The following is a 22,078-nucleotide window of genomic DNA, read 5'->3' on the forward strand; positions in this document are numbered from 1 at the left end:
CGTCATTCTCGCACTTGTTGGTCACGCGGCCATCAATCATGACTCGGTATGAAAACAAAAGCAAATGGTCCGTAACGTAACATTTTGCCAAATCACACTCCCAAGATTGCTCATAACAAATAATATGGCGCCAATTAGTGATTAATTGCTTCACCCCAAGAAATCATTAAGCACCATCTTTTTGCTGTAAAATCATTTAAAAAAGAAAACGAGCATCGGGAGTGAACAAAAAAAAAAAAAGGGAAGTATTTTTTAAAAAAAAAAAAAAAGCCTGTTTAGAGGGGAAGTCCCGTTTTAACCGACTCGCCGCTTTCACGGCTTTTGTTTCCATGACAACAAGCGTCGCAATGTTACATTTTCTTTCACGGAGTCATCACTTCATCCATCACCAGGCAGCAGAACTGAACTTTTTAATTAGCGTGTGGATCCAAGCATGCTAAAATAATTATTAAAATAGCAAAGCACACATAAATAATAAATACAAGTTTTTGTCTTGTTGTCTAATTTCCAACCACGCGCCTAAAAATCTCGTTCGAATGTACCGCAGCACACCGGTCGGGCATCGCCACCTTTAAAAAAAAAACATCAATCAATCGAATGATAATTCATTTCTGCCAGAGCGAGGGGGAAGGAAACAAAACACAAAAGAAGCAAGGTGAGCGCTATCATCCCTCTCTTGTTGCTGATTCCGTCGCTGCAAAACATTTGTAGGACAAGTTTGTTCTTTGGGAACGAGCGTCGTGTTTCATCTGCCGTCTGCAGCGACGAGAGGGCCGCTTGTGATCAGCCGCCGCTTGGCTCAGCGCATTGTTTTGCTCGCCGTGCTCTCCACGACACGTGCCGCGCACGCAAGTGCCTCGTGAACACAGCTGCACATATTAGCTGATTATATATGCGCGTGTATATAAATTAAAGGCCCTTGATAAGGCAATCATGAAGCATGAGTGGCCATGAATATAAATGACCGTAGCGCAACGTGACTGGCGAAGCGGAGTCAAACGTCCTCAGAGAAAATTGCTTTTCAATCGCGCAGGTAATAGTTGTTGGTTTTTTAACACGCTTCTTACAGATGGTGCCTTTTTTTTTCACAATTTAAAACAGTTCCCGCAAAATGGCCTCTTTTGTCTAAATACATGTCAAACGGGAAGAATTGAGTCAATTGTCATTAAAAAAAAAACTATAAATGTTGTTAGTTTGCACTACTTTTCTCCAAATATACTTCTGACCACAAACTGCCTGGCCTCAAATTGGTTGCTTCTTTCGATTCTAATTAGATATCCCGACTCTCAATTCAATGAAGAAATAGGAGCATAATAAAATCAATGACATGAATATTAGGTTTGCCTAATGAAATAATCTTTGTAATAAAACCACATTGAGTCTCTAATGCGATAACGCCGTCTTGTAACCTCCCACTTACTGAGACATTGGAAAGTTTCCTCGTATGGAAAGACGAGTCGCTTCAGGTCAATCGTGTGTTTGTGCGTCGATTAATTCATCAATCGGTCATGCGATTAGACCGCGAAAGCGGTGAGGGAAAATAAAGCTCCTCCATATTTTCCTCCGTGCCCACGCATTTTTGTTATTCTCTCCCCGTCTAGCAGTGCACCGCATGACCTTAAGGGAAGAGAAGTTGACTCGGCCGTGTCTTACCCCCCGAGACTCTTCAACCTTTCATGCGCCTAATGCCCCCGAGTGACAGCTTGTATTGCTTCCACACGGTGCAGTTCAGGGATTTGGGGGGGGATCGCAAAATCTACCCTCACACTAGCAGTGGACATGATTCCTGACAGGATGCGCCACAGAGAAACTTATGGAAGAGGCGAGACGAAATAAAGCCCGTTTGGACAACTTCTTGTATTTCTTGTTTGGCTCGCCGCTCTCGGCCCCCGTTGTGATTTAACGCCTGTCCGGACGGCCGCCATGCGCGCGCAGGGCCACAACGCAGGAATGGATTTATTAATAAGTCATCTTCCTCTCCCTCCTCAAGGCGAGTGGGGGGGTGGGGGGGTGTCGCTGCCGTCACAGGACATAAACGCTTAATTGTCTGCCAGGCTATGATCAATATGAAAATACGCCACCTGGAAGTGCGCGACGGCGAACGCAGATTTTGACGGGCGCCGCCCGGGAGGCACGAGTTATCGACCCACCGCCACGAAACAAACGGACGACTGATTTTTCCGCATGAAGCGACGGAGCCGATCTATCCGAACGTGCGCTTATTACCCTCCAAGCGTACGCTAACATTTTTACTCATTTGATAGCCACGCGTTTGTTGGTTGGTCTTGAATGAAAAGGCAAAATTGCAGCCACCTTCAACAGTTTATCTCAAGGACCACCCGGAATCATTTCAAGCCAGTTCCACTTAGCAACAAAATTTCTACTTGGCACATCTATCATGAGAAAACAGTCCGGACAATCTCAAGAGAGACCATTTTGTTTGAAGCAGCCATTTTGAGGGATTTGGGGTGCTTGAAAAACAAACTTGCCATATTTTGTTTGATTGCCAGCAAACATGACCCACTTGTACAGATGAGATGTTTTCATCTCTTTGTGTGGGTGGAACATCTTAAAACCATCACTGATTATTCTTTACCTGTCTCTCTTTACCGGTGCCACGTGTATTTTATTTTTTTTTCCGTTTTAGTCGAACAAGCTCTCAACCCTTTTGCTTGTCCTTTTTCCGGACAGGTGTCCAACCTCTACCTTTACGACAGCGTTCTGATGCTGGCCACCGCCTTCTACCGGAAGCTGGAGGACAGGAAGTGGCACAGCATGGCCAGCCTCAACTGCATGAGGAAGTCCACCAAGCCGTGGAATGGAGGATGGTCCATGCTGGACACCATCCAAAAGGTGGGCCGCCCGCCAGTCGACCCGAACGTGCGGCAATGTTATTTTTGTGCTTTACAGGAATTTCATGGAGAGGTTTCAAGTATTCAAATGTTTTTTTCTTTATGCTCAGGCTGTCTTTTGAAGTAGTCTGTTGATCTACTGGGACCCGTGCCAGACTCCTCTAACACACACACACACTGTTGTGAAATCAGGCAACATGTTTGTGAAGAAATGGCTTCATTTCATCTTGTTGAATCTTGATAATGGAATTTGTGACGCTCGCAGACAATCACGTTGGTTTCATCTTCTTCAGCCTGACGTGAGATGACAGACAGACAGCGCATGAAGAGAAAACAAAATAGAAGTGACTTTATTGAAGTACCTTGCTCTTCAAAAAGACACTTTTAATGGCTGCCTTTAAGAAAAAAAATGTTCAACCGACAGATACGCTTTTGTAGAATGATAACACGCTTTGCATTGATTTGTCCCACTTCGTTTTATTCAGCTCTGATGCAAAACATGACACGGCAGTCAAGTTTGTGGCTGCGGGCGCTTTGCTCCCGGGGGAATACTTGGAAGTGAATCCAGAGTTAGAATTGTGACGAGGTGGCCTTTTTTTTTTTTTTTTTTTGCAGGGACGCATCAGCGGCTTGACAGGATATATGGACTTTCGGGCGGAGGGCTCCAATTCTCACGTGCAGTTTGAGATTCTGGGAAGCAGCTACAGCGAGACCTTCGGTAGACGTCCCAAATGGGTGAGTTTGTCGTCCCCCAAAATATATTTTACACTTGTATTCCATACATTTACGTACGAATGGCATATAGTGACAGAAGTCGGTCATTCCGTTGCTATGACGACAGCCGCGCATGTCACATTTGCATTTTTCAGACAAGCGTTTCATAAAAGCACAGGAGGGATTTTGTTCTTCGAAGGTTTTAGCCGCAGGAGGGGAAATTCTTGACGGTGAGAACAGAGAAACTTTGGTGGGATAAAAAAAAAAACCGGATCAGATGTGACAGCGCATTCATTCATCCTGTAGGTTCTGAAAAGAACTACACCCGTAATTTTGCCAGTACAGGGAAGAACAGAGGTCAAAAAAAAAATCTGCAGCCCCTCTTCTGACTAGTTGTTATGGTAACATGGATTGAAAAGAATGAGTTTTTTTTTTTTTTGCTTTACACATATAGTAGCTGTGAGATTTTCGCATTAGCGGCTCTTAATTTCTCAATTTTCTTCTTTGTATGTCAGAGATAACGGCGTATCTCGCCGCACTGTTCCCCTTTTGAGTCCTTATTGCACAAATCATGAGCATCGTTTGCATTTCTAATATTCGGTGGGCTATTTTAAAAGCGATATGGATTTGCACTCCGCTGTCCTTTTGTGGCAGGCAGTGTGGAAGGGCTAATGAAAACAGGCTTTTTTTCTAATATTCTCTCCATGTGACCTCGTAGCGTGTGAATGAAACAATTGATCATTTTTCCAAGACCTCTCCACTAACCTCTGCGGTATTGCTGCTCCATTAAAACACCTTTGGCTCTTCTCCACGGCTCCATTTTTCACGGAGCCGCGTCATCGGCCAGATACTGTAAAGTAGATGGCACTCACTGTTGTGGCTCATTAGGCATCAGAAAGGAGAACATTAATGATACATGTCCTCTCAGGTCACAATGGGATGACATGAAAGAGTCGAGACAACCTTGTGAGGGAGGTAGGAATAGAAAGACCTTCGACATCATGCAACGATCCAGCGAGTTACTGTGGTGGTCTTTGGAAGTCGGCTAAACTCTGGTTTTGTTTGTTTTTGTTGGGTTGGGTTAGTAAGGCATTGTTGATTGATTGGTTAGTTAGTTAGTTAGTTAGTTAGTTAGTTAGTTAGTTAGTTAGTTAGTTAGTTAGTTAGTTAGTTAGTTAGTTAGTTAGTTAGTTAGTTAGTTAGTTAGTTTGCTTGCTTGCTTGCTTGCTTGCTTGCTTGCTTGCTTGCTTGCTTGCTTGCTTGCTTGTTTGTTTGTTTGTTTGTTTGTTTGTTTGTTTGTTTGTTTGTTTGTTTGTTTGTTTGTTTGTTTGTTGGTTTGGTTTGTTTGGTTGGTTGGGTGTTGTGCTTGTTAGTCTTGAGTTGACTGATTGGAGTGGAGCGCTTAGTTATTATGTAGGTTGACTGGTTAGCAAACTGTTGAACATTTTGCAATCCCCATGCAGGTGAAAAACACAAAACACAATCTTTTTTTGTCTACACATTGAATAAATAATTCTCTTTTGACCCCGTGCCAGTTTTGTGAAGTCAACAAAGTAGCTCTTTTATTCTAAAATGAAAACGTAATGTCATCTGAGAGGAAATGAAAATGGCTATCAATTGAGTTTTCAGATCTAATGAAGTGTTTTGGAAACGCATAACAGTAACTTGAGTTGACAAACTTGAGTCTGGTTTGTTTGGCAGCGCCACGGAGAAAGATTAAGCCCTGCGTACTCTCACTCGTAATTTGTTTGTCGCCGCCACTGCCGACGTCCCAATTCCGTCAAGGGGCTTCCCATCGAATGAAGAGGAATTGACTTCCCTTCTTTTTTTTTATTTTTTTTTTTTTACGTTCAATCCATGCCGAGCGACGCAGACCAGAAGCCATAATGAAGATTTAATCGCCCCTCAGCCCGCAGCCGAAATCACCACGCCGATTCATCATAACGCCACCATTAAGGAGTCGTGAAGAGGAGACGCGTCACGCAGGAATCTCACATGTCTCCAGCCAAGACACACAAACTCTTGTATGTCCAATTAGAGGCAGAAGGAGACAGCAATGAGATGCCACATGTGATTACTCGCCGTGTCTTATGTACATTGCCAGACGCTCAGACGCTGGCTCATATGAATATGGAGAAAGTCCGTCAGTGAAATGAGACGCGGCATTACACGGCGTCCTACTCAACCTTCCTCCTCCCTCTCCATCATCGTTTATCCGCAACCAGTCCATTTTCCTCCCGGCCTGATGGCTCTTAGATGAGGCGTCTCTCTGCTGAAGACGCTCTAATGAAGACTGAAATACTATTTCCTGGACGGCCACTGCGAGTTTGCGCCACCAGCTCGCCGCTCGCTCTCCCGCTGCAGAGTGATCGATGGCGCTCTTGTTGTTTTGCTTCCCTCGCTTTGCGCTTATTGATGTGTCAGCTCCTTCCTAAGCAGATATTGCAATTGACTTCCCGTTGGCATGAGGCTCTTCGCCGAGAAAGGTCCGCCGGTCGAGATGTAATCGCTCCTCTTAGCCGAGCATCTTTCATGCATCAGTCACAATTGATTTCTCCCGGGCGCATTCAGTAACGATGACAGCCATCTTGTGCTGAGTGGGGAATTATAGAGAAACATGGCGCCGCCGTGGTGCGCCATTAACCTCTCCCAAATAAGCTTATTTCAGGAGAGACGGCCATGACGAATACGTTCGTTATTAGACCTCAGAAGACCGACGCGTCCAACGCCGACCTGCACCGCCGATGCTTCTTCCCGAGCTTTTTAGTTCACAGTGGCTGGAAAAATTCCATTTCTCAAGTTTCTTTTTGAACAGCAAAAGTTCAAGTGCTAAGTGTGTACTGTGTTGTTCTGACCCATGAAAATTGTTGCTAAGAAACGAAACAAAACAGTAGCTTCAAAAATAGGTCAGGGGAAAAACGCCATTACATTGTGGATATTGAAACATAGAGTGGGTCATATCGACCCGTGAACAATTTTCCAAAGAAACAAACAGAGCAGGAGCCAGTTGGCATCTGGTTCAACCTGCCGAGATGGTTTGGCGACCTCGCTCGCCAGGTCCTCGCCCGGCATGAAGAAAACACAGCGGCGTCTGCTTAATCAGAGCAATAATTGTGTCATGGCTGCCAGTCCTGGCCCAAACAAGGCCCAGCGGCCCTCGTCGTCATCATGCCAAATTGGACCGTCTTTTTTTGTTCTCGGCCGCTGTACAATGCCGCTTATTTGGCCATGTTTTTTTTTTTTGGCTCCACTCGAGTCCCCGGAGAAGTGAACAGACTTTTTCTCTCTGGCCAACAAAAGAATGTGGAGTCAAGTTGGAGCGTGTTTGAGTTGCTTGACATCCAGCCATCCATTTTTGCTAGCGCTGGAGCTTATCTTGCTAACTTTGTCAAGTGTTCAAGTCATCACGGCTCCCCCCTTTTTCTGAGTTTGGTCATGTGACGTGATATCTGAGAAGAATAGCTAAACGATAAAGCTAACTGTGGTTTTAATTTAATCGTCTTTCTCGCACACCCACAGACTCGCAAGTTGCTGACTTTACCCGCATTGTCGATCTGAACGCCGATCCCGGGGGTTCTTTCATCTGCGGACGTGACATCAAATGTGGAAATGGAGATAACGGATCATTTTAGATGTTCCCTGTTTTTGTCAGCGCAGATTGATATTAGATTGATATATTATACTCCGCGGTGTCTGTCAATGAGCGATAGCTTCATTGCAGCTTCTTCCGAGACTTAGGGAATCAACCTCAACAGTATTCACAAAGTTCCTTTTCCAATATTAGGATCAAACGATACAAATAGCCAAGTTACGTGTGTGCATTGGACTGCCTGAAGTAGCTCAAGGCAAAAAATCGGAAACTCGCTTCCGCTATTGTTCCGTGCGTCGTAATGACGCAGTTGCAATGGTTCAATGACAAGCGTCATCGGCCGTCTCGTCCCCGTCGGGTAATTGAAGCAATAAAAAAAAAAAATCATTGCTGCCTTTCTTTGTCAGTTTAAAACGATCATTGGCATTTCCGCAGCCTCGTTAAAGATTGAGCTTGGTCGCCATTAGCCAAATAACCGTCATTACGGTGTCTTTTTAAAAAGGCATATCATAGAATTTCCATAGGTCTATATCGTCGACTCTACGGAGCTGCAATATGGGCGCTCTATCGTCGCTTCCAAGTCTGTGTTAACATCTTATAGAGAAAAAAACTCAGATTATGGCTTTTGTTCCCTGGTTGGACTTTTTTGTTTTCAGGCCATTGTCCACTCCACCCTGACACTGATACACAATACAATCTTACTTAACTTTTTCATTTGATATAAGACAAGAAAATTGGAAAGTTGGAAGCTGCTTTGTGAGGGAGGGGGCGAGGTTGTTTGGCCGCGGGCCGTCCTTCTTGTCCTGTCATTTCCAATGAGGAAGACACCTGAAAAGTGACGCGTCCCATCCGGGCAGGACACTTGACCGGCGAGAAGCGCTGATTAACAATTTAAACGACATCTTCTCGCCAAGCGGAGACGGAGCTCCAAAAGTTGACGAGGCGGAAGGCTAACAAATGTTCGTGTCTCATTGTGCCTCGACTTTCCTGAATGGCCGCCGCTGCCGCTTTCATCTCTAAACAAGCCGCAGATTACATTCAAAGTGCAGCATAACATTGTTGTCTCGCCTGAAAGTCCAAACAACATTCTAATAATGGCTGACACCTGTCGCCTTGGCAACCAGATGTCTTGCGAGATACGGCCGCCGAATCATAAACTGTCAGCTGAGGCGATGGCATTTGTTTCAGCTTGCTTGTTTCATATTGTGTTCAACGTCTTTTGGAAATCTATTCCACGAGACATTTTGTTTGTTTTGCATGCTCGGGTGCGTTTGTGTGAAAGAGCGCAAAATTACCGTTACAGTCGTTGCGATGCAATGGCCGCATCTCATTGCTCTGAGTCTCTAACTTGATCCGTTTTTTTTTCTTTCTACCGTATAGTTGGCATCGTGGGACTCCAGCCGGGGTCTGAACGGAAGCTTAAAGGAGAGCCGGATCGAGAGCGGCATGCAGGGGGTGACGCTTAAGATTGTCACCTTGTTGGTAAGTCGCATCGGTCAACTGTGTGTTACTTGTACAAAAAGATCAAATTGACCAAACTTGGACAAAATCTAAATTGAGCGAGGTCACAGAAAAGTGTCCTCCTAGCAGGAAGACTTTCAGGCATAGAAAAAACAACGGGCAACCCCTCTGGGAGCGTGTCGGCTGTGTGACAAAGCCCGGCCACTCGTCGCTCGAGAGGACTTTCAAAGATTTTTTTTTCCCCCCCGCACGAATTGGCCCGTTCGAAACCCTTCAATGTCAGTTTGCCCTCTGCCAACTTTCCTTTCCTCCCTCCTCCTCTTCCTCCCACCGCGCTTCCTCTTCTTCTTCATGCATGGTTTCCCTCGCAGTGTATTTCTTCACATAAGTTGAGCTCAGCACCGTCGCCTCGATCACGCCATACGCCCGGCCCCTCCCTCCCTGTTTCTGCCCTTAATTCCTCTCTGGCACTTCATAAAGATGGACAATTTTTTTTAGAGATCCATTTCCACATTGACGACCCACCACCGTTGCCATGGTGGCGTCAAGAGGAGCAGAGGAGACTATTTTATCAACTCTGGCTCCTTCGGTGGCCCCTCAAGTTTCTCGTGTACTCATCTCTGCCAGCCAGTTTGCGGTGCATCACAATGAATGATTAAAGCTGCACTAATGAACTTTTCGGTGTTTCCGCTCACTTGGGTTCGCCTGCATTTGTAAAGCGTAATTAACTTCCCGGCCCCTCAGGTAAATACAATGAATACCGCTGAGCATAAGTTTCTTGAAGGGACAATGATAATTCAATAGAAGTCAGCCTGACCGATTTTAATTTGTTTTGAGTTCTTGAGGTTTTATTTTGTGGGTCAACCAAATTTTGCGTTGAGCGGCAGCCTAAAAGTGATTGTTTGCCATTTCTGGGCTTCAGTTCTGACCATTTGAAACATGATGTTAACAGGAAGAGCCGTTTGTGATGGTGGCAGAGAACATCCTGGGCCAGCCCATGCGATACAAGGGCTTCTCCATCGACGTCCTGGACGCCCTAGCCAAGATCCTGGGCTTTAAGTACGACATCTACCAAGTTGGAGATGCCAAGTACGGCTCGGCGCTCCCCAATGGCTCCTGGAACGGAATGATTGGAGAACTCATTGGAAAGGTCGGTGCGGGTTTTTGCGTTCCGGTATCCAGATTTAGATCCGAATGGTTTCTCTGGCAGAAAAAAAAAAAGAGGGCCCACTAATGGAGTTTGCTGTAATAGAAGCAAAAACAGAAAAGCATCGCACGGTCTGCTAAACAGTCGGTCGGCTTGGTTCTGGGAAATAGAAGGACAAAGGTTTGAGAGCATGACTGTGAATCATAATAGTCGCCGTAATGGATTTAGAGCTTATTTTCTCAGGCCGCTAATGCGAAGCAAGTCGCTGTCATGTTTCCTTTCACACACAGGTTCAATTTTATTTTGCGTTGAAACAGAAGGCTGCGTGAAAAATTTCGACTTCATAACGGTCCTGACTTAATTAAGACCACCTTGAGACTTTCATTGACTTGATCGGGAGAGGCTGGCTGAATACAAAATTTGCTTTGCAGAAACAGAAGGTCTGGACGGATCATGTGAATTAAACTTGAATGAGATTTCCATACGCAAGGCATGGCGCTTTAATATCCGTATCGTCGTTTGACGGAATCTAAAAGATTGGCAGATATTAGATTTGTATGTAACTTTGGAAATGAGACATTGTAGATTCAGAGGTAATGCCAAAGATACTTTTACTGCCAACCATTCATGTCATCATTTCTGAATGTTTGGTTTAGCCTTTTTAGCATGTCTTTGGGTCTCTTCAGAAAGCTCAATAAATTAGAATAATAATCGAAGAAAAAATTATTTCAATCAAAAATCGTTTCGGAAAAAGTTGTGAGCTCTTCAAACCGAATGGTTGGTTCCACTTTGAAATATATCAAGATATGTATCGAATCCTCGTTTATTGGAGAGACGTATCATAGAAGAAAATGGCGGAACATTTACAGTGCTGACAAGTTCATTTAAATGTATTTAAAATGGCGTCCTACCTTCTCTAACTGAGCCGGACCGTCCAATCAAATCAAGTCAAACTGAATTGAATCCATCCTCAGTATCGAATGCTCTTTTTGCTGTGAATACGATTGAATAGAGGGCGGACCTGGCCGTGTCGGCCATCACCATCACCCCGGAGCGCGAGCGCGTTGTGGACTTCAGCAAGCGCTACTTGGACTACTCGGTGGGCATCTTGATGCGCAAGTCGGAAGAAAAAATCAACATCTTCTCCCTGCTGGCGCCGTTCGACCTGGCCGTGTGGGCCTGCATTGCCGCCGCCATCCCGGTGGTGGGCGTCATGATCTTTCTGCTCAGACGCATCCAGGCCATTCGTTGCCAGAACAGCGCGGGTGGCCACCCGCCGCCGCCGCCCTCCACCTCGCTGCAAAGCGCCATCTGGATCGTCTACGGAGCTTTTGTCCAACAAGGTGAGTCAGCCGGCGTTTGGTCGCATTTGTACATGATATTGCGTTATTTACAGACTGAGATGACTAAACCTGGCAAATAGAATCAATTCATTCGTCGCTAAGAAAGCAATAAAGGCGCCCTGGCTGGCCCGCCATTGTTTGATACTACAATTCAGTTGCCATGACAATAATTATTACAATCCTTATTACAAGTCAATTCTGTAATTTTGAAGCTGTTCCTTTGTCGTGAGGCTGAAATGCTTCTTGAACAAAAGATTAGAGGGGAAAAAAAATACAATCGATGCAGGTGTTGCGGCTTCTCCGCTAACGTTACTCTCGCTAATGTAATGCAAATGCTGACCATCCACCATTAATGAATTAAAAGCTGGCGCACCACAGTAAAATGATCACATATTGAGGCTTTAATTATGAAAACAAAATAGTTTCAAAATCATTTTAAAGTCCACCAATGTTTTGGTCATCTAGAATTGACCGCACATTTTCCAGGCTGGTCCACATGCCGTATATTTGAGACCACTCCAGCATTGCCAAGCACGGTTCGCCTTATTTGAGGTCAACGCATCATCATCATGATTTTGAAGCAAAATGTTGACACATTAGACGGAAGGAAGTTTGAAACACTTTATGTGATTAAACAGAGCAGAAAAGGTGAGGAATGAACAAATCAATTAAAATAGCGTACATGCATTGAAGAGCTGGCCGCCACTGAGCCATCCGTCATTGAAACAAATGCACAGCCTTGCATTTTAGCAAAGGTGTCTTCTTCAAGGACGCCGGTACAGGCTCATCTTTACAGCTGCTCGGCATCCAGCTCAGACGTCCTGTTTGGACAACTAAGCAGCATCCATCATCCAGCCCCAAAACAGCATGAATTTAGGATGTGGTTTTTGTTTCACTTTGACTCCCAGTGCTGCCAGTTTTGGTTCTTGTCAAGCCGACGCTTTGTTTACCGGGAAGACGCCGGTCGCTTTGATATGGAGCCGAACGCTGATGCATTATGGCTTTGTTGGAGAGCGGGAACTCGGCCGTCATTTGCTGCACACACCAGACTAGGGGAAACTTTCTTTTGTCTTTTCGATTGAGACAAGGAATTTTTATTTATGTGTTCGGTCAGTTATTTATTTATTTATTTATTTTTTTTAAATTTATTATAGATGTGGTAATGCAGCCGAAAAACTCTGAACTAGACAGATGTGGGGAAAAAAATCGACGACTCACACATACTAGAAGATTAACCGTATCACTTAGTGTACATTTGCACAACCGATACTCTCCACGCTTTGCTTTTGTCAGCAGCATTTTGTTTTGTTTGTGCCGCACGAACACTTGATCAAATGCGCCGTTGATTTCTCGCTTGACACACGCACGGGCAGGCACTCCCAATTTGTCTCTAAACAATAAAAAGTCCATTCTAAAATCATATTTCCCCTTTTGGAGAGCGGCTGGAAATCATGGCGAGCAGCAATTTCAAAGAGGCAAATCGTTGTTTGCGCCTGATGACAAAGTTTTATAAGAAGTTTATTTGGGAGAAGAAGACGGAGCGCCGCACTAGATCCACTTGACTTTCACGATGCACATTTCACATTCGATGACCTTTAAAGATCACTCAAAGGCGCGCATAATAAAAATGACGGATGGCGGCGCGGCACGGCGCAGCGTCTGACGAGGCGTTCACTTCCGTCCCGAGGCCGCAGCTGCGTCAACGGTGACACACTCCAGCCAAAGACGCTCTCATCACATCATTTTACACTGGCGCCGGCTTCCTCCTGACATTTCTACAGCTACTTTTTTTTTCTTTCAAATACTGAAATTCATCCTGACATTTCTCTCGTACACTTCATAAGCCCTTTTTGATTTCATAGTGAGAGCGCTGGAGAGGCAGAAATGAAATGTGCAAAACAAACGTGATGAAGCGGTCAAAAAGCTAAAAAAAAAAAAAACATGGGAGGAAGAAAGTTGGATGAATAAAAACGACTATTAATGAATACTCGACATTTTGCAGCAAATTTTGCCATGCGTGTTCGAATCCAGCCGTGCCTTGAGATGAAATATGAATTTGTTCCTTGCACATGCTTGGGACTCTTTCCATGAATGGACATGATTGGAAAGACCAGCAACAAAAAATAAATGTTTAAAAAAATAATAAAAATGAACAAAAATTGGGTATTTTGTTGATTTTTATTATTATTTTTTTTTTAGTAATTATATTTTTGGGGAATGAGGGAGTGCAAATATTTTTTTCAAATTTTTTAATGTGTGTAATGTGTAGAAAAAAAAATGGTCTGAATTTAAAAGAGCTCGGCCCCAATAACGACGCCGCGCATGTGTGTCGGCGCAGGCAGCGACTCCATCTTGGGCTCGGTGGCCCTGCGCATCGTGATGGGCAGTTGGTGGCTCTTCACCCTCATCGTGTGCTCATCTTACACGGCCAACCTGGCCGCCTACCTCACCGTCTCCCGCATGGACAACGCCATAAGGTAAGACTGATACCATTAGCGACTCTTTTCTACCTGCGCAGTTTGATGAGTAGCAATTTACCGTTTCCATTGAACAGCAAAGAAGGTAAACTGAGATATTAAAAAAACATCACCTCATACTACTAAATGAACAAATATGAAAAAAAAATAGCTCAAAGGATTTTGTGTGTTTTAATTGTGAGAGCATGCAGAGAATGATAGCAATGAAAACAAAATGTTCTCCCTGCAATTCTCAGAAGTAAGTGCTTCATAAATCATGTAGCCGGTGTGGGATTATTTGCGGAGAAAGCACAGTAATCTTTGTAAACATAAAACAATCCCGGGACGGTATTACATGGTATTTGTTTGGGAGAGGACTCAAGGGCGCCTGAAGAGCTGCGAGAAGAGGACGGCTGACAGGGAGAGAGGGTGGGATGAAATAAAAAGAAAACAAAATCAATGTGACAGCCTCAACGCAGAAGATTCAGGATCAAACGAGGGCAGCGGTCGTATTGCAAAGGACAAAGCGAGTTAGGTGGCGAACGCCCTTCGAGCCAATGTTGGCAGATTCGATCATTGCCGCAAATTGACATAAAGGTGACGCTTAAGCGCAAGTGTGTTCAAAACAGTCAGGAAGCCGGCTTTGGATGAAAACTTTTTCCACCAAGTAAGACTAATGAACTGAGCGCCTCTCTCTGTTCTCCTTCGTAAACACACCTCGGCGATCGATAAGCTCCCAAATATTCTTTTTTCTGCTGGAGAAATGATGCCCATCGCTCACTCATCCTACTTTTAAAGTCTGAACGAGGACAAAAACATAAAAAGGCATCATATTTCATCAGGCGGGCTTAACAAGGTGCAGTTTGCGACCCCCGTGGAGTTCAATTGGAAAACAGTAAAGCTCCTTTATGATTCGACTAGTCAATTTCTTATCTCCCTCAAGCGACTGTCCTACTGCCAAAAAGCACACGGGACGCAAGTCAGTGCCAAAAAGCGCACAAAATATTCCCCTCGGGAGGCGTATTTGTCCATAAACGGTCCAATTTAGCAAGTCGAAAAGCGTCATCAGACTTGGAGAGGAGAGATTCACCATTCAAAAGAGTTCCAAGGTGAAATTTCTTTGTCAAAATGCAAATGGAGGATTGTAGCACACTTAACACACCTTGTAGTTGTTTTGTTGAAATTAGAACCTTTTGAGGGGAGCGGTTCGGTCTCGGGCGTTCGCTACCAGTTCGTCACAAGTGATAATGCAAATTAGCCCTTGACATCACATCTAGAAATCCTATTGATTGGGCTCTAATTAGCGTATTTGACGATTATTGGATTATCTGTATTTTATTCTGCCAAATATTGGAATCGACGTCGGCCTAAAAAAAATCTTGTCGATTGGGCTCTCATTAGCATATTTGTTCTTTTCATAGGAGGTCTCATCTTTTGACTAGAGACAGAAGAACAAAAATCAAAACTTGATTATTTAACAGACTATCATTTTTCATCTCAAGTAGGTTGTTTTTTTGTTTTTTTTTGCTGGAGATTTAATGACTACAGGCTGTTTTGAGAAGAAAAACAATTTCCATCCATTTGTCTTGCTCTCACCTCCCTATTCTTGTTCCGTTTACCTTACCTTATAATTTACTTACCAAGTTGATTAATTTCAAATGCAATTGTTCGCCACGGCTCAGCGTGCTACAGTTAAAAGAAAATGCAATCCAAAACCAAAAAACAAAAATCATCTCGTTATTTTTTTTTTTCCACTGCGGCAAAAGCTGGGAATGCTACCTGCCGAAAGAGGCCGCAGATGATAAACTAGCGAATCACTTATTTGCGCCTCAAGTTGCTTCCGAGCCACGCTCTAGAGGCTTCTAATTAAACGGCTGAATTAGCCCCACGTCATCATCCCGAGATAAGCTTTTCGATTTCCTCTTTCTGTTCTTGTTGTTGTTGTTGGTTTTTACGAGACAAGTGTGCTTGTAAAAGCAGCGTGGCGCTCCTCCAATGTCTTGCTTATGGTTGCAGAAAAACGGATAAAACACATTTTGTTTACAGTGTCAGCCGCCTCGTTTCCACAACCGTTTAACTGACATTGAATGCAAAGTCAAATAATGACATGCATATTAGCGCATTTGGCAGCATTTCAGCAGCGATAATGAAAACGCCAATTAAAAAAAAGACTACCAAGAATCGAAAACAATCGTTATTATCGGTCACCTATATGAGCCCAAGGGAGTTTCTCTCCCCCCCCAAAAAAAAATTTCTTCTTCTTAGGCGCTCACCACTTCTGCATAATAGCGTCATGAGAGAGTCATTTTCAGATATGCAGTATTGTTCATAAAAAGTACATTAGCATATGCTCTTATGAGCAGTTAATGGCCAATCGGAGAGATTAATGCGCCGATCGTTCAGAATCCAAACCCTTGGATTTCTTCTCATCGTTAGCGCGGGCGCTCGCCGCGGGCACGCTACCGGCGTCAGGCGGGGAAGCTACAGGTGCGGCGCATTTGCTTCATCGAGAGCATGCTAATGAGATTTTCTCCAATGCACACAAGGACTCGGGAGCGCTCATTTAACATGCTGATTGGGCTCGGAGCAAAGCCCAAATGTTGTCCCGGGGTGCTAATATACCACTTTTTCTACGGCAAAGAAGCTAAAAAAAAAAAGGGTCATTGCTTTCCAGGTCTTTCCAGGACCTGTCCAAGCAAGCAGACCTGGCGTACGGGACGGTGAGGGACTCGGCCGTGTACGATTATTTCCAAGCCAAAGGCACCAACCCCCTGGAGCAGGACAGCACCTTTGCCGACCTGTGGAAGACCATCAACAAAAACAACGGCTTCCAGCACTCCGTCTCGGGCCCCGCCGAAGGCATCAAGAAGGTAGGACACACCCAAAACCACTCTTCCCAAAACCTAATGAGATCCAGACTTACTTTGCTTTCCGAAATCCGCAAATTTCAGTCACTGGGCTACCAAAGAAATATTTTATGATTCCTTTCCTGTCTGTCAGAGTGCAACAGCCACAGGCGTGCATAAGCCCAAGAAGGTGGAATCCATAATTGAACAAATATCTTTGAAGTTCAGACATCTAACGAGGAAGCCTAATTTGGATCAGGACGATGCGGGTGAGCCGGTTTTGGACCGCCAGCCGTAAACCAGGAGCTGCTTGGGTATACGTAGATATGGAGATAAGGAACACGTCTCAGACAGAGTCAATGCAACGGTGATTCTTTGCTGAGTCGTATTTTATGCCAAGCCACAAATGTCCTCGAGTTGACTCACTTGTAGTCAGGAGGCAAAACGAAGCGCCTTCCTCTACGTGTGTCTGCGTGGTCCTAATGAGACACGAGGTGCAGAGGCTTCGTTTTTTTCGCATTTGTTGACAGCGCTCGGCAATGCGACGACACCTTGGGGGGAAAGAACCGAGACAACAAGAAAGCGCAAATCCAAAAGGATTCCGGCGCCATTCTCATCTCCTTCACGCAAATGATTTTCATCATAGTTGACACGAAATGTCGTTCTGGCGTGTTGGAGCCGAAGTTCTTTGGCTTTGTTCTTAAAAAGATAAAACTCAACTGTAGGTTTAAAAAAAGGAAATGTACTCACAAAATGACTTCCTTCGATTGGAAAAAAAAACCAAGTTGGGGCCAGTGTGACATTATGCACAGCTTGAGCTGTGGCGAGTCATTACACAGAGAAGGTTTCAGGAAATTACATTTGGCATTAGCGTGCACGTAATTGGGACACCGTGTCGAAGATGTGACGCAGGGGGGTTCAGCAAAGTTGAACTCCAAAAAGTAAGAAAAAACAAAACAAAAAAAAAGTCATTGGGGTCCTCAGGAATAAAGCTTTTGCTGTAATGAGTGAGCGAGCGAGCGGGACTTTTTTGCCAGTCTCGAGCCAACAATGCCCAATTGATCTTTGTCAAAAATCAATGCGAGTCAAACAAGATTTTTTTTTTTTTTTCTTTGCAAGCATCCAGATGTCGGCTCACGCAATTATCCTTTGTGTATCAAACCTGTGTCTTTTGGGGGGGGGGTCAAAAACAAAAAAAACAACAGTACACAATTAGATCAGGGTTGTTTGTTATTGATCTATTCATAATTATTCCAAGCCCTGTATATTCATCAACTACTGAAATATTTAACGTGCTCTTCCCGCAGGTTAAGCGAGAGTCGTACGCCTTCCTGTGGGACATGGCGGTGGTGGAATACGCCGCCCTGACGGACGACGACTGCACGCTGACGGTGGCCGGCAACAGCATCAGCACCAGAGGCTACGGCGTGGCTCTGCAGCACGGCAGCCCCTACAGGGACCTCTTCTCTCAGAAGTTGGTACTCCGCCGTCACACCTTTAGAAAGCCTGGCTTTTAACAGAACGTCATTAGCGCCGTCTCGCTACTTGACTAGGAAGCCCCGTCGGGTCACGTGCAGCAGGGAACAAAAAGGAAAAGAATCTACCAGAGAACACTTGTTGAAAGCAAAAAAGGAGTGATTTGGCGGCGAGGGATTTGGGGAGATGCACTATGCTCGCGCCTGCTTTGAGGGACTTGTTGCCTGGCAACCTCATAGCCGTTCATTCAAACCAGTTTGGAATCTTCTATCAATACGTGGGTTTTTTGTAAACAACCAAGAAAACTTTCAATTAGGGCTGAACTATTCATGGAATTCAAATTCTTGAGGGCGGGGGGGAGTGCATTTTAAAGTCTTCAACGAAACCATTTCTTATGTTTGCTTTTCACCTTAAAGCTCATTTTTCAAAGAAGTCATTTTGTAAACAGATAACAGATATTTTATGTAAACATCACAGACAATTCAGTCTTAAAGTAGCAAACAAATTATTATATGACTCATCAATGAACCAAAACATGTTTTTGAAACAGCAAAGAAAATTTAGTCCTCAATTAAATGAACACATCATCAAACAGTTGCTTTTCCACTGGATGGCAATCAATTCTCGCGTTTTTTTTTTTTTTTTTGCTTACAAAGCGGAGAAACACAGCATCACTTGAATGCATAACTTGTGGCCAAATGAATGAAAAACACCTGCGGCGTCTCTCGCTGTCATTTTTCATGTGGAAATTATTCCATGTCAAAGGCTTCCATGTTTCTGAGCGCGCTTTTTTGGAGGGGGGGCTCACAATACATGCGCAGATTTATGCTGTGATATTTATGTTCCGGTCCTTGCCGAAAGTGTTGAAAAATCTCAGCGCGTGAGATTCAAGGCTTCGTGTGGGTTGACCGCATCCGTCTGCACTTTTACGTTTTCTGCTTTTAATTTCATTATGAGCTCCATTTTTCATTGCAGCATGGCCGGTGGAAAATGACAAAGTTATTGGAACGTTAGAACTAGATATTACAAATCCTCCATAATGAGGCGCGGAGGGCTATTTTAACACCTCGGAGCCCCTGACCGGTTTTGTAACGCTGCCTTTATGCCCTGCTCAGGATATTGGAGCTCCAGGAAAAAGGCGACCTAGACATCTTGAAGCAGAAGTGGTGGCCAAAGAAGGGCCGCTGCGACCTGCAGAGCCACGCCGACGCCCAGACGGAGGGCCGGGCGCTGCACCTGCACAGTTTCGCCGGGGTCTTCTGCATCCTGGCGGCCGGGCTGCTGCTGGCCCTGCTGGTGGCCGCCCTGGAGACCTGGTGGAACAGCAACCACTGCCGCCGAAAGGAGCCCAAAGAGGTGACCAATGACAACTCGTCCGGCCCGGGTCCTGGTCCGAACCGGGCCGTCGCCGCCGCCGGTCCCCCCGCCCTGCCGAGGCCCCGGTCGAGACCCAGACCCCCGGGCCCCCCGGTCCTGCCCAGAGACGCCACTGCCACACTCTACTTTATGGATCCAGCAAGCACAGACGCCAGCCCCGATTTAGTCGAGCTGCAGTACACGCAGTTATAATAGGTGTGCCCCGACGATAGTCCCGACGTCATGTGATCGGTCTGTGATCATTCCTTCTCATGCCTGGAGATTGCTTGGGGCGCTTTCTCTGCCGCTGTGGTTCGTTCCCGTCGGGAGCCTCGCCGCTGCCCGTGGGAGAGAACCACAGCGGCGACGACAAAACCGCATAGTCACCATGTCATGGTGTACTGTTCATGTCCAAGAAAGTCCCAATTGTACTCCTGGGTTCATCCACACGCACTTCAGTGGTCCAGAAGCTCTCTCGAGCTCATCCATTCAAGTCTTAATGCCGTAGAGCTCGGACTTGTGCTCAACCCCTCTCTGCACGAGGCCTCCAGACTACGAAGGCTTGACATGGATCCCTAAACTAAAGTGTGAGCGCCAGCAGATGACGTAGAATCTCCGCCTTGACCCGCCACCGCCTGTTTGACTTGGTATGCAAGCGTTGCCGCTCCAGGGAACCACTTTCAGTCCGTGTCCTGACCTGACCCGGTCGCACGCAGGAGGTGGCGACGAGGACAGCAAAGCCCTTTCCGCCAGCTCAAACGTCACAATTTGGGGTCGTTGTTTGACAATTACAGACGCCAGGCTCTTGACCCGGGCAGGTCAGGAGCAGCCTGAAAAACAATTCCTGCGTGGTGATTGGCTGTGCTGGGACAAAACCAAAAAGGGGGCGGGACACGGGGTCGGGCAGGGGTAGTAGATTCTAGTCGCTTCATCTGTCATCTCACTCTGTTGTCTTTGGGGTCGTCATTGCAAGACCAGGGAAGCTGGAGGCGGACTAAGATGGCACGACTGGGGACATGAGAAGGATTTTGTACGCAAAGTGAAGCAAACATTTCCGTAGCGACTTAACCAGAACACATTAATATTTATTAGAAGTGTGCATCTGTCCAAGAAGATGATTCCATACGTATCTCGATACATGAGATGCAATACACTGTTCATGATTCGATTCACCAGTTTGAAACCCGCCTCCAGCTTTCCGTCACTGTCATTTGTCATTGATGTGGTATGAATGTCTATTTTAAGTGTTTGAAATATTTCCGTCTTTTTTTTACCATAAAGAAAGTGGTTCTGAAACTTTTGGAGTCCCCGAACCCCAGTTTAAGAACCACTTGTCTTGTGTCTGTGTACATTTTGAAGTAAACTTTTCTTTATTTTCTCCAAAGTAAGCAGGTGTGTTGTTACATCACACCTCAATTGGACAATTTGGCTTTTCCGTTGGCATGCCCCAGACTGCTTTTACCCTGCAGGTCAATGTGGCCAGTGCACGGGCTGTTGATGATCCTTGAGAACAAACCAACCTGTGTAACCTCTCTCTCACCTTTTTTAATCCCCCCCCCCACCTTTCCTGCAGGACAAAGAGGTAAACCTGGAGCAGGTCCACCACCGTTTAAACAGCCTCCTGGACGAAGACCTGGCCCACAAGCAGCTGCCGGGCCAGTCCATCGAGATCTCGGCCCTAGACATTGGCAGCATGCAGCCCAGCCAGTCTCTGGAGGTCTTGTCGGCCCGGGAGTACCCCGCCCACCGGGGGCCGCCACCGCTCTCGGTCAGCACCTTCCTCCGCGAGGGCCACGGTGCCGGCAGGACACTGGGCCCGGCGGGCGGCCGGACCCTGCCCCTGCCCCTCAGCAGCGCCACCATGCCGTCCATCCGCTGCAAACACCGGGCTCCCAACGGGGGGCTCTTCCGCCAGAGCCCCGTCAAGACGCCCATGCCTATGTCCTACCAGCCCGTGCCGGGAGGAGCCATCCCGGAGGGGGAGGCCAGCCACGGGACCTCCATCTGAGCGCTCCGGCTCACTCGCATAAACAGTGCCAATGTTGTGGAGAGATATAAATAGAACCTGAAAATCAAAAGAGAAAAAAAAACAACAACTTTTTATCGACCAGTGGTGAGGCGACACGAGAAATGACCGAGGAGACTCTACTGTACATATTTGTAACTATAGAGAGGGCAGAGCGACATTACAAAGTGTATTTTGAATATTCCCCAGAGTTGAGTTTAAAAAAAAAAAAAGCGGAAACGTATTTGGAAACGATGACTGTTTGAATGGCTTTGTAAATTTTTGTTCTCCACAAATAAAGGTGACAATTTTTTTGTGGTTGTTTTCTAAGTGCCAAGTTCCACTTCCGTTTTCTTTCAGATAACTGAATGTATTGTGAGAAATCATGATCAACAAAGACATTTCACACTGGGAAAAAAAAAAAAAGACATTTCAATGACTGATTTGTTTCTTACGAAAACAATAAAATGGTATAGTACAACCAAAAAAGCGACGTGTGAAACTTTGCAAGTTGTGCTGCCATGTGCTGTTTTTGTGTGTCTGTTGACTGACAGCGGCGGGTGTGTCACAAAAGCAATTTCTACGCATCATATGGTCTTTAAAAAGAAAAAAAATATGTCACTGGGTGAGAATTAAATTGAATGAACTGGAAAAAAAATCACGAGAACAAATCATTTATTAAATAAAAATAATTAGTATTGGATGAAAAAGAAACAACATACCCATGGGAGAATTCAAACCAGCTATTCTCATTTACAAGTTGGCTACTTTAACCACTCAGCCAAAGTTACGGGGTTAAGGTTTTGGGGTCAGGGTTAAGAGGTTATCGTCCA

At 45.3% G+C, this 22,078-nt stretch overlaps 1 protein-coding gene across 1 annotated transcript in view; it reads left to right on the forward strand.

Annotated features, from left to right (window-relative positions):
* The window catches only part of LOC119134446 (glutamate receptor ionotropic, delta-1-like), a 132,235-nt gene extending 110,535 nt beyond the window's left edge, over positions 1–21,700 (forward strand). The window contains exons 7-16 of the mRNA XM_037271120.1: positions 2,692–2,853; positions 3,468–3,587; positions 8,536–8,637; positions 9,569–9,766; positions 10,776–11,106; positions 13,445–13,583; positions 16,237–16,432; positions 17,716–17,882; positions 19,000–19,240; positions 20,814–21,700. Coding sequence (XP_037127015.1) covers positions 2,692–2,853; positions 3,468–3,587; positions 8,536–8,637; positions 9,569–9,766; positions 10,776–11,106; positions 13,445–13,583; positions 16,237–16,432; positions 17,716–17,882; positions 19,000–19,240; positions 20,814–21,248 — 2,091 coding nt within the window. The 3' untranslated portion in view covers positions 21,249–21,700. The remainder of the gene's footprint in view (positions 1–2,691; positions 2,854–3,467; positions 3,588–8,535; positions 8,638–9,568; positions 9,767–10,775; positions 11,107–13,444; positions 13,584–16,236; positions 16,433–17,715; positions 17,883–18,999; positions 19,241–20,813) is intronic.
* The last annotated feature ends 378 nt before the right edge of the window (positions 21,701–22,078 follow it).

This window comes from Syngnathus acus, chromosome 15 (assembly GCF_901709675.1).
Source record: "Syngnathus acus chromosome 15, fSynAcu1.2, whole genome shotgun sequence".
Lineage (NCBI taxonomy): Eukaryota > Metazoa > Chordata > Actinopteri > Syngnathiformes > Syngnathidae > Syngnathus > Syngnathus acus.